This window comes from Gadus chalcogrammus, chromosome 21 (genome assembly GCF_026213295.1).
Source record: "Gadus chalcogrammus isolate NIFS_2021 chromosome 21, NIFS_Gcha_1.0, whole genome shotgun sequence".
Classification (NCBI taxonomy): Eukaryota; Metazoa; Chordata; class Actinopteri; order Gadiformes; family Gadidae; genus Gadus; species Gadus chalcogrammus.
Window position 1 is genome coordinate 14,143,417 of NC_079432.1, and position 12,420 is coordinate 14,155,836.

Below are 12,420 nucleotides of genomic sequence, written 5' to 3' on the forward strand. Positions count from 1 at the left end.
ACACACACACACACACACACACACACACACACACACACACACACACACACACACACACACACACACACACACACACACACACACACAAGCGCACACAAACACACACACAAAAACACTCAGAACACAGACCGCCTTTCTTTTTTTGCCACCAAGCCCAGCCGTGAATGATTGGAGACGTGTATCTCCGAGATATCCTTGATATTGGATCGGTATGTGATGATGTAGAAAGGGCCGTGCAACAGTAATGTGTCTCCCCTTTTTCTGGGCAACTTGGTGCTTCCACTTTGAAAAGCAGCCCAACAGCTCTCTGTATACATTCAGTAATAATCATCATTCAGCAGAGAACCATGAATGTTGCGAGGTTTTCGTTTGAGTTAAAAAAAAAACATATCTAACAGTTTAGACCAGACAAAGAGTGTTTTGCTCAATAAAACACCACTGAAACCATGTTTAGTTGAATAATGCTGTCAGTTCTTTCATCAACACTAACTTTCACCCAATATTTAAATCTCTTAAAGCGTTTTAAATCTGACATGGGGTTGTGGTGCTTTTTGTAAACACCATACAACCCCTCATACTGCTTTCATTACCTAGTCCCCTAATTATGTACTGATTACTCTTGCAGTTTGTAAGTTTCAGCTCTAGGACTGCCAATGCACGCACACACACACACACACACACACACACACACACACACACACACACACACACACACACACACACACACATACACACACACACACACACACACACACACACACACACACACACACACACACACACACACACATACACTCAGATCAGGTTAACATTACCATAGTTGTCAACAGTCATGATCAGAAGTTCACACATATGCCTGCTTAAAGTGATAATCTCGAAGATCTTCATGTTAATAAATGGAAATGAAGGCACTATCTAACGCTGAATTAGATAACGCAATTGTGATTGGCCTATGGCCCACTGATTTACAGTATTATGAATATTATCCACTGGGTGTCGTTGGCGACATTTCCGGGAAAAATCACAAGCAACGCAATAAGGACACATATCCATCCCCTGGCAGTTCTGGATGTTCTGCATTCCGCATCACTTCCTCATAACAAGACCTGCTGAAGACAGAAGCTTCTGTCTTCCGACCACCTGGTCCTCACCTTTCAAGTGTTTGGTCCTCATCATCCCTGAGAGGTGCCCCGTTAGGGGGCTAACCATATTCCTGGAGGAAGATGTAAATGAGAGGGTGCTGCTGGTGCCACTAATAGCCTAGTCTGATTCACCCTCCAACACTGGGTGTGTGTGTTGCTCAGCACCTATCAACAGCTTGATCTATCCATCTGTCTGTCTGTCTGTCTGTCTGTCTGTCTGTCTGTCTGTCTGTCTGTCTGTCTGTCTGTCTGTCCGTCCGTCCGTCCGTCCGTCCGTCCGTCCGTCCGTCCGTCCGTCCGTCCGTCCGTCCGTCTATGTCTGTCTATCTATCTATCTATCTATCTATCTATCTATCTATCTATCTATCTATCTATCTATCTATCTATCTATCTATCTATCTATCTATCTATCTATCTATCTATCTATCTATCTATCTATCTATCTATCTATCTATCTATCTATCTATCTATCTATCTATCTATCTATCTATCTATCCATCCATCTATCTGTCTCTTTGTCTATGCCTGTGCGTGTGTGCGTGCATGTGTGTGTCTGCTTGCATGTCTGTATGCATGAGTGCATGCTCATTGGTGCCAGCAGTGGCTACGGGACAAGCATGTGACAAGCCTAACAGTGAATTCATTGCTCCTACCTGTTCACTGTTGTTTTTGCGGTCACCAGGGCTGCTTATGCACACGTTCATACAGATTTCGCTGTTTTCAATCATTCTAGCTCTGGGAGCTTCAGTCAATGGACCGAATGTACTCACATACCCACTGACTGCAGAGAAGGGGTATAATTGGGAATTGTATATAGTATAAAAGCATATGTTCCTGAGTGGCGGATGCATTTATGTATGTGTAGACCGTATGTTCCTGATCATGGAGACGGGACAATTATAGCCACCTTATCTGAATTGGTCTCTCTCTCTCTCTCTCTCTCTCTCTCTCTCTCTCTCTCTCTGTCTCTCTCTCTGTCTCTCTCTCTCTCTCTCTCTCTCTCTCTCTCTCTCTCTCTCTCTCTCTCTCTCTCTCTCTCTCTCTCTTTCTCTGTCTCTCTCTCTCTCTCTCTCTCTCTCTCTCTCTCTCTCTCTCTCTCTGTCTCTCTGTCTCTCTCTCTCTCTCTCTCTCTCTCTCTCTCTGTCTCTCTCTCTCTGTCTCTCTCTCTCTCTCTCTCTCTCTCTCTCTCTGTCTCTCTCTCTCTCTCTCTCTCTCTCTCTCTCTCTCTCTCTCTCTCTCTCTCTCTCTCTCTTTCTCTGTCTCTCTGTCTCTGTCTCTCTCTCTCTCTCTCTCTCTCTCTCTCTCTCTCTCTCTCTCTCTCTCTCTCTCTCTCTCTCTCTCTCTCTCTCTCTCTCTCTCTCTCTCTCTCTCTCTCTCTCTCTCTCTCTCTCTCAGGGAACGCCCTGATGCTCTGGTGTGCGTGGCGCACCAGCGTCTTCAAGTCGGTGACGGGCCGCTTCATCGCCAACCTTGCGTGCTCGGGCGCCGCCGCCGCCCTGGTGTGCGTGCCCTTCGACGTCGCGCTGGCCACTGCCGCCGGCCCGGACCTGTGCTGCGGCTGGCTGCGCGTGCCCGCCGTGTGCAAGACCATCAAGTTCCTCCACCGGCTGTTCTGCTCCGTCACCATGCTCAGCTTCGCGGCCATCGCTCTCGACAGGTCAGCGCGCGGGGGGGGGTTGTGTTTCAATACTCCTTCTTCTGTTGTCGTCTGTTGTTGTCTGTCGAAGGCCCTGATGTACCTCAAATGAAATTGGGATTGTGTTTGCAAAGGGAGTGGAACTACAGTCAAAGCAGCAGAGGCAATCAATCACATGGTTCTTTTGACCGAATGTGGGCCAGGGTGCATTGTGGGAAAGGTTGGATCACCATGTGCTCCCTGCGGGAGTCACTGAAGCCAGGCACTTTGTTCCTTTGGAGGAAAAAGGACCAATCCATTTATTGGGATTGACAAGCAGGGCTGAAGTCCAGTAAATGCATAAAGGCTTTCTTTTCCTTTCTTTTCTCTTTTTTTGCTATCTCTAATCCATTCCCCCAGGAAGCACTCCTATTTACCCTGAGGCTGAGGGCGCTAGGGACAGGACTGTTTGGCAACCTTCCCATAATCTCAAAACGTTGGGGTGAAATCGTCACAATCTCAGTAGTTAACATCTGAACCAGGTACAGGGGGGATGCTACTAGGCCCCAGGCCAGTGCTGCTTTGCCCTCATTGGCTAAGTGCCCTCTGGCCAAAGAAAATTACTTTTTCATACTAATAGTTGTATTTTTGTTTTTTACTACCGCATATACTGTTGTTTTTATAAATATAATATCAAATATTTCATTTTGGTTACATGAAAAATCTCACCCTTAGTTTGCTGGAGCCACTGCCCCTCACAATATCTGTGCAGGGCCGTGATCCGAAGTATGCCCACCACAACGTTAAAGCGTTCACATCAAGAGAATAGAGTTACAGGAATCACCTCTTGGTATACATACAATTATATTTCAAGCTTTAGTTGAAATACCCAATTTTACATTTATTTAAATCTCATGAAGACACTGAAACATTTCTATTTTTCTCCATTATTTAAAGATTTGAGTCGCAGACACAATACCAGAGAATGTAATATATGTTCAGGTTTTTTATCATTCCAAGTTTCTGCTTGAGTACTAAGAGCTAGATTCCCCATTCCCCATAGAAACCACTACTATCATAAAACAACATAATCCCTGAATTATTTAGTTCCATGTGGGTGGTGATGGACTGGATTGAGAGGCAGGCTGAGATTGCATCACATTTTGAGGATGACACCCTCACACACACAAACACACTCAGCCTTGCACACACACCCGTGCACACGCGCAGAAACACACACATACACAGGAACGCATAAACACACACTCAGAACACAGAACACTTCAACTTTTTTACAGTAATATATATATATGTATAACGTTTATTTATAAACGTGCAACACACACTGAAGCCTATGCTTGCAATTGAAAAATATTGGCCCTTAACGACAAAATCAATGATAGGACTCACACATATGGGTGTTATTCTCTAAAATCTCACCTTCTGGTCCCCAGAAGATGTCTAGTCCCCAATGAGTCAACCCCTCCCGCGCCCTCCTTTTACTGTAAAGCAGCGAGAGAGGCCCATTTCTTGCAGCAATCCCTCTCTATGTCTGTCCACGGAGCTCTCCTCATCTTTTCCCATCTCCCTTTAGCGATCCACATTTATCTTTCCAATTTTCTTTGCTGTAAAAATCTGAAGAGAATGTAAAAACGTTTTTGGTCAAGCACATTGAAAGCGTCAGGGGAACCGTAGGATTAATGGATCATCCATAAGAATGTGCATGCGTTGTGATGCAGCAACAGCTAGTTGATACAATATGCCTAGCTCCGGCGGCCACGCAACCGGCCCCATTTTGTTCATTCAGTCTGCGTCACCATTTTCTCTAGAAGAATTTTACCATTTGATATTACAGACTTGTTTAATAATTGAAAGAGCTACACTAGGCATTAATGCAAATGGTGTTCTGAATGGGGTCGGCTTACCATAATGAATGCCACACTCACAATGCTGATTATTGTGCACTTAAGCCCAGGGACTCCTCCTGCTCCTATTAAAAGGACGCAATCTTAATTTCTCTTGGTACATTCTGCGTCATTGAACAGCAGCTACCGTTCAGAGATTCAGCGTGAACCTTTCTCTTTCATTTTAACGCGCAGTCTGCTCCTCATCCTACCGCGTGACTAACCACCGTGTTACCCACCCCAGGTATTACTCAGTGCTGTACCCCCTGGAGCGGAAAATCTCCGAGGCCCGATCCCGGGACCTGGTCATCTACATGTGGGCCCACGCCACGGTGGCCAGCGTCCCCGTGTTCGCCGCCACCAACGTGACGGACGTGTACGCGGCGGCGTCCTGCTCCGACGCGCCGCCCCGCGCCCTGGGCCACGTGCTGTACGTGGCGCTCTACAACGGCACCACCGTGGTGCTGCCGCTGGCGCTGGTCTTCCTGCTCATGCTGCTGATCCGCCGCGCGCTGAGCGCCAGCCAGAAGAAGAAGGTGGTGATCGCGGCGCTGCGCACGCCCCAGAGCGGCATCTCCATCCCGTACGTGTCCCAGCGCGAGGCCGAGCTGCACGCCGCCCTACTGGCCGCCGTGCTGGCCTTCTCGGCCTGCAGCGCCCCCTACGGGGCGCTGGCGGTGTACCGCACCGTGCTGGGGGCCGAGAGCGCCGCGCTGCTGCCCGCGCCGCTCTACCTCACCGCCGTGTGGCTGCCCAAGGTGTCCCTGGTCACCAGCCCGCTGATGTTCCTCACCGTCAGCCGCGCGGCCCGCCAGAGCCTGCTGGACCTGCTGGCCCGGCTCCACCGCCGCTACAGCCGCCGCAACGTGGTGGGCTCCGGGGGGCTGGTGTCGCTGGGCGGGGAGAGCAGGGGGCCGGCGGAGGGCGGCTCCAGGACCGGCCTGGAGACGGCGGGCCGCTCCGGGAGCCAGCTGCTGGAGATGTTCAACATCGGACAGCAGCAGATCTACAGGCCGTCGGAAGAGGAGGAGGAGGAGGAGGAGGAGGAGGAGGAAGAGGAGGATAAGGGGCTGGACGGCAAGAATAACGGCGCTTCCTCCACGAGATCGGGGCCTTGCTCCGAGTCCCCGGAGGGCCACCACCGGGGGGCCCGACCGGGGAGCCTGAGGCGAGAGGGGGTCCCCAAGAAGGAGCAGCAGCAGCGGCGGCAAGGGTTGGCGGACGGGGAGGCCCCCCCGGCCCCCCGGGGGTCCCCGGCGCAGCCGTGCACGGCGTACGCCTCGTCCTCCCAGGTGGCGCCGGCCACGCCCACGGACAGCGAGGACGTGGTGCAGTTCGGCTTCGGGCCGTTCGAGCTGCCGCCCCAGTGGCTGCCTGAGACCCGCAACAGCAAGAAGAGGCTGCTGCCGCCGCTGGGGAACACCCCCGAGGAGCTGATCCAGACCAAGCAGCCCCGGCCGCGGCCCGAACGCCGCATCAGCCGGAACAACAAGGTCAGCATCATACCCGCCGCCGTCGACCCCTGAGGCGGACCGGACACCGAGGGGACGTTAGCAGCCCGTTGGCCGCGGGCGTCTAGTCAGATACGCTGCATCATTTGCCTTTTTTTTTGTATCGCACCTTTTAAGTGTTGCTGTCGTTTGAGTCCCGCTCGTTTCCCCGCTCTGCTATCCCGATGCGAGTTAAAGTCTCGCAAACTGTAAGAAAGGGTTTTATGTCTGCCACTGTGATGCTTTGAGATGGGTGTCCTGTGAAGGACTTGTATTCTGACACCCTGTATTGTTTGGTCAATGTATATCTTTCGTTCACTTTTAGTTGCGTAAAATACAACGTATTATGCTCACTGAAGATTTCTAGAGAATAAAACACGTTTGACATGACTGAACAGGTTTTTTCACAAAGAGCTGCGTATCAATCCTTTCATTCGCTGTATGATTGTGATTTCCATTTCCTTATCATGTGCTGTCAACAATCACCATGTCTTTCATGATCTGAAGTACATGTTATGATATCTTTATTATTATGTCTACCACATGTAGTAGTACACAGAATGAAAACCTAAATATAAGACAAAGCGTTGGTTCCTCCTATTACAAGCTTGGCTTTTATTTGTCCCCAGAAGCATAATGAAAACAAGCCAGATGGCAACATTCAGATTACAAATAGATGCGGCGCTGTCATTGCATTATTAGTCTCTTGGTTTTTCCTTGGTTTTTGTAGAAAATCACTATATAAAAAGCTGAACACACAGAGATAGTGACACGTGCTATTGGATAAATCTATTTATAGTTTTTCATTATAATTGTATATTAAGATTACAAACACCCAGTCAACAGGAACAAGCTGTCGCTGGTGCTTTGAATCACCATCACTTCAAATATTTGCCATCCACCCACCACCTCCCCATGTTCACACACACACACACACACACACACACACACACACACACACACACACACACACACACACACACACACACACACACACACACACACACACACACACACACACACACCTACACCTACACCTACACACACACACACACACACACGCACGCACACATGAGCACACACACACAGCCCTGCGGATACACTATGCACACATGTTCATGGATATGCACACACACACACACACACACACACACACACACACACACACACACACACACACACACACACACACACACACACACACACACACACACACACACACACACACACACACACACCAGTCCGCAGTGACATGTATGCTTTGTTCACACCACAGCCCACTTGCTGTGTCCACAGAGCCAGAGGATCTATAGGGCAGTTGGTGCCCAGCACCTTTATCAGCCATCATTGATCGCTCATGCCTGAATAGGAAAGATCCCTGTGGGCACTCCTCCCAGGACGAAGGAGCAGGAGAGGAGATGGTGTTTCCAGAACAAATGATTGCTTTGGCGCCACAGAGGTAAGTTGTACCCAATCCCAATGACTTAATGCTTCCTCTCAAAGACATTCATCACTTTGTTTGGAGTTCCTATTGCATCCGATGAAATGGGTCCAAAACACATTTGACACGCTGGGATGTGAAATCATTGCTTACACTGACACTCTTGAACTTATGCCGTTTTCTATAGTGGCTCGGGAATAAATCCTACACAGTATGGTATCGGAAATAGCTTCCATCACATACTATTGTCCAGTGAATCATAACAGGTACAAGTGCCTTCTAGTTATATTTAAAAGGTTGTTGCCTTTGCTGTGCTTATTTAGTGTCTGCATTTCAGATGGACTCATTTGCATTGCTGTGCAACATTTAGTTAAATTGATTAAATTGGAATGAATGTTGGTTTATACTGGCCATTCATCCATGCAAACAATTAGCACACAATCGGTCTAGACAGAGAATAAATTTAGCAACATCAACAACAAGAGTTAAATCTAACCCTCTTATTATTTCCTGTCTATTTTCCTTTCAGTTTATTGGCTGATCTTGGCCATTCGTCCATGTTCCTCCATGTTCCTCCATACAGTCTGTCTAAACCAGACGCTAATACAGCGACAAACTTCAAATCAAAACCCAGGTGGTACACAAATCGTTTAATCGTCTGCTGGAGCAGACATAAGACTCTCAAAGTATGTGTAAGACGGAGCACATGAGAATACTATTGTCCCAGTGTTGCGTGGGAACAAAGTCTCTATTTATTAGCTTGTGTTTTATTCAATAAAATGGTGGATAAGGATTTTGTCCACCAGTGGTCATTCCCTCGATGTCACAGCATCATCAACCTCATTGCTTGTTTTTATCTACAAGTTAAAATGTTATACATTGCATGTTGATATAAGTTTAATATCCATGGGTTGTGAATTTGTAGTTTTTTTTCTTATGCAAAACACTTGATTGACTGGTGTTAAAAAAAGTAGTACTACAAAATAGTTGTTGTCAGTGTAACACTTATCTCTGATGCCATCAGAACCAAACCAAAAAAGAATGTGGAAAAAGAAAGGAGGCCATGATAAGATTGTCATGTTGAAACAGAAGGAAAATAGTTTTGGTGGAACTGTTTCTAAAGCAGTTTCTGTATCTCCATTTGTAGAGTCTGTATTGACTGGTTGTCTACATTGCTCTACAAAGATTCTCTACAAAGGTCGCACCCTCTCTTTATATGGCTATACTGTTAATTAATTAGTAATTAATTCGGCATCCACCTTGTGGATCACTCATTCTTTGATTGGATTCATGACCAGTCACTGAATGCTACTCCCATTCTGAACAAGCGAGTGTCTAACAACGTGGTTGTATGTTGTTTGGTGTGTCAGGCCCTATTACTCATAGTCGATGGCTAAAGGCAGGGGCTTCTTTAGCTCCCAGGTTGCTTGGCAACAGCAAACCAACATTCTGTAAATGTAGTGCAATACTTACTAGCAGCCAAATTAATGCAACACATAAGGTAAGGTGCTTAAAGTGGCCATTGTACAGGTAAACATTTCTTAGATGGCTAGACACCGATTCGGAGACATACCATGAGCTCATCATCCAAAACAAGGGATTTTTTTCTCCCTGTTATCTGAAAATATGCAGATGTTATCCTGTGGTCACATGCGTTAGCATTCACAGAGCTCCCAGATGTGTCTTTGGTCAGCATAATCCATCCTGATGCTTCCCTCAAGGCCTCCATTCTCACTGAGGTATGTGGGACAGCAAGGCAGATGCAGGCATGTAACAATGGTGCTTCAGATGCTCAGGGATTCTGCTGAGCACAGACACTGGATGCCGGTGACATTTAGACTTTTTTTATGATTTGATTTGACTATGGGAGAATATCAGCTGGAAAGAGTCTTTGAGTACCTCTAAAAGCACTGTACAAATAAAAAGCATTATTTGTTAGACCTCGTTTTTGTTATCCCTCTGAAATGTTTTTCACTGCTTGGCTGGTGAAATCATGTTCTGTTTTATTAATCTATTATAAACAATGCATTACTAAATAATAACGTAAGCAGTAATATAATAATGGCTTTAATTATTTCTCCTTTCTCCTTTTCCTGCTTCCTTTGCCCTCATCATGCGGAACGAATGCAGGAGTCTTTGTGGATCTCGGCATCAGTTATAAGACAAGTGAAGCAGCCATGGCCATCTCCACCCCTCCCCAACCTCCCCTCCCAGGGAGAGAGACGGAAAGAGAGGGAGGGAAAGAGAGAAGGAGCGACAGAGAGAGGAAGAGATAGAGAGAGGGAGAGAGACTGAGAGAGATAGAGAGAGAGTAATTACATAAGATCTGCGTTCATCGTTAAGAGGAATTAGGATTTATACATTTGTCGCCCCGTCAGCGGATACTGTGCTTCAATCACAACATCGCACTTCGTATTTAATCTCAACATTCCTCACTTGCCCAAATAACAAGCAGCCTATTGTGGGGAGTGCAAGGTTCAGTGGTGCGGTGGCGGGCCAATCGCAGGCTCCATAAGCCCCACTCCTGGTTCCTCAACGCAGTGCAGGAGAGGAGGGAAGAGGAGAGGAGAGGCGATGGAAAGCCATCCAGCTGGAAAGGGTAAAGGTGTATATTTTGAGCATGGATGATAAATCAGATCATGGTGTGTGGACGACAGAGAGAGATGCTGCCTTCTGGTTATGCACCGGGCTTGCTCGGCATTTTTGAGGATGTGCAGCATGCACAGTTAGATGTAGTTATACAGATGTTTTTTGCTAGAAGGGCGATGCTTTTAAGTGTAAGGTATTTACCTTTCAGTCTTTATTCAATGTTGATGCAACCATGCATTGATCCTATGGATCAATGCATAACTTTCTATCCCACAACAAATGGCAGAAGAATAAATCTCTATCAAAATAGAATAATATTAGATATAACTTTATTTTTTTATTAATTATCATTCCCAAAATGAAAATTTGGGCTATTAAGACTTTAACAAGGGAGTCATATATATATAACATGTACATATAAAACATTGCAATGTCATATTTACACAATTATTCACACATTATTGTCATCTCATTGGGCAGAGATTGGCCTGTCACATTATAGATGTTATGGCTCTTTACAATAATGGGATGGGATATATGGTAAATGCTGCTTATTATTCACTCTGATAATACAAATTAAAACCACGCATGATGAGAATAAAAAGTCAACATAGCGTTTCCAGTAGCAACCAGCGGTCCTGGAGGGAAAGACTGTAGTGAGAAAACATCTCAGAGCTGTTCAAGAGCCCTCCTCACACCCAGTTACAACTGAATAAGAACATTGTTTCTTCAATAGGTTGTTATTGCGACGACACGGCAGGAACAAAAAGAGATAGGATCCAAATACAGACCAGACTAGTACTCAGGAAATGTAACAAAAAATGCTTGCAAAATAAAAAATCTGAATAGCCTACAACCAACTGGATGAAAAGAACACAAACAACTAGAGTAGAAGGAGGAGCCACAAACAATGGACATGATAAATATAAAGAAAAGACAAGTGAACGATGGAAGAGATCTGTTAAAGGGGACATATTATACCACAAGGTGTGAGTGTGATTACCCGTTACAGGCCGTGTTGAAAATCGGCCTCTTCTGACAACACAAGTGGGCGTGTCAACCTAGATGTATCCTGGATAGATGAGCAACGTTTGCTACAATCCACTGGGTAGGCTGATAGACTGATCTATCCAGCACACATCTAGGTGGACACGCCCACATTCTCAAAAGGGCTTTTAACGGCTAATCACACTGACTCACACCTGGTGGTGTAATATGTCACCTTTAAGCAATGGAAGAGACTAACGAGGGAATGAGGTGCAGGTGGGACGATTGACAGGGAAGCTCAGGTAAGGGGAATCAAGAGATTTCAGATGGGAGTGTCAGGATCTGTGAATTGAGGGGAAAGGTGTAGGGACATCGGGGGACAGGTAGAGACCAACACTTAACATCATATACACAGAGTCAGACGAGGACAGTTATGAGGTCATATCAAAGTCGTATAGCGGGCAACGATTGAACTGAAGGATACTTTGGCTCATTGTCAATTGGATTGACACTGTAAAACCTTTGTCTGCCTTGTCAAAAACCCAAGTTGTACATTGTTATTGAAGATACATTTTCAGTTGTATTGCTAGGGGGAACTGCTGAAGCCATTCTATTCGTAATTTTTAATATATCATTATGCAATAATACTACAAGTAATATTCTATATAACTCAAAAGAGAGAAATCAGTCACTCTGAAGACTTATACTCACCAAAACACACCGTTATCAGCAGCAATTCTGAAGAATGAAAAAACAAAAACAGGATGTCAATGTTTTTTATTTTGTGGCGACCACAGGTGTAGACGTTTGTTAAGATGCGCAAGGGATTCTGGGGGTCCATTTATTCTGGGGTTTGGACCCTTTCGTGGACAGTGTTGCTGGGTTAAGTGGGGATAATGGGGTTGTCAATTGGTTGTGTGTAGCGTGTTGTTGTATTAACATGTTGCGTGTATCGTTGCCGCCACTGTCACCGAGAATGACGTGTTTGTTTATTGGGTGCGCTGTTTTCCCATGTATAACATTGGTCATTAATAAAGGCAGTCCATAGTCGTGGGGTGTATGGGACGCGGAACTGCATAATTGATTGAACCTGGGCTCCCGTCTCATCCTTCCCGTAGTGCTGCTCGCCACAATATTTTATTTTAGAAAACGGTTACAAAAACAGGATGTACTGATAATGTTGTGAACATGAAGCTCTGCTTTTACTCAAGTAAAATGCATAGCATCGGCTAAAGAAGACACGCTGACATTT

At 46.1% G+C, this 12,420-nt stretch overlaps 1 protein-coding gene across 1 annotated transcript in view; it reads left to right on the forward strand.

Moving 5' to 3' along the window:
- gpr176 (G protein-coupled receptor 176) overlaps positions 1 to 6,508 on the forward strand; it is a 7,482-nt gene extending 974 nt beyond the window's left edge. Inside the window, exons 2-4 of the mRNA XM_056581801.1 lie at positions 2,538 to 2,799; positions 4,906 to 5,750; positions 5,874 to 6,508. Of these exons, the coding sequence (XP_056437776.1) occupies positions 2,538 to 2,799; positions 4,906 to 5,750; positions 5,874 to 6,187 (1,421 nt within the window). The 3' untranslated portion in view covers positions 6,188 to 6,508. The remainder of the gene's footprint in view (positions 1 to 2,537; positions 2,800 to 4,905; positions 5,751 to 5,873) is intronic.
- Positions 6,509 to 12,420: the final 5,912 nt, after the last annotated feature.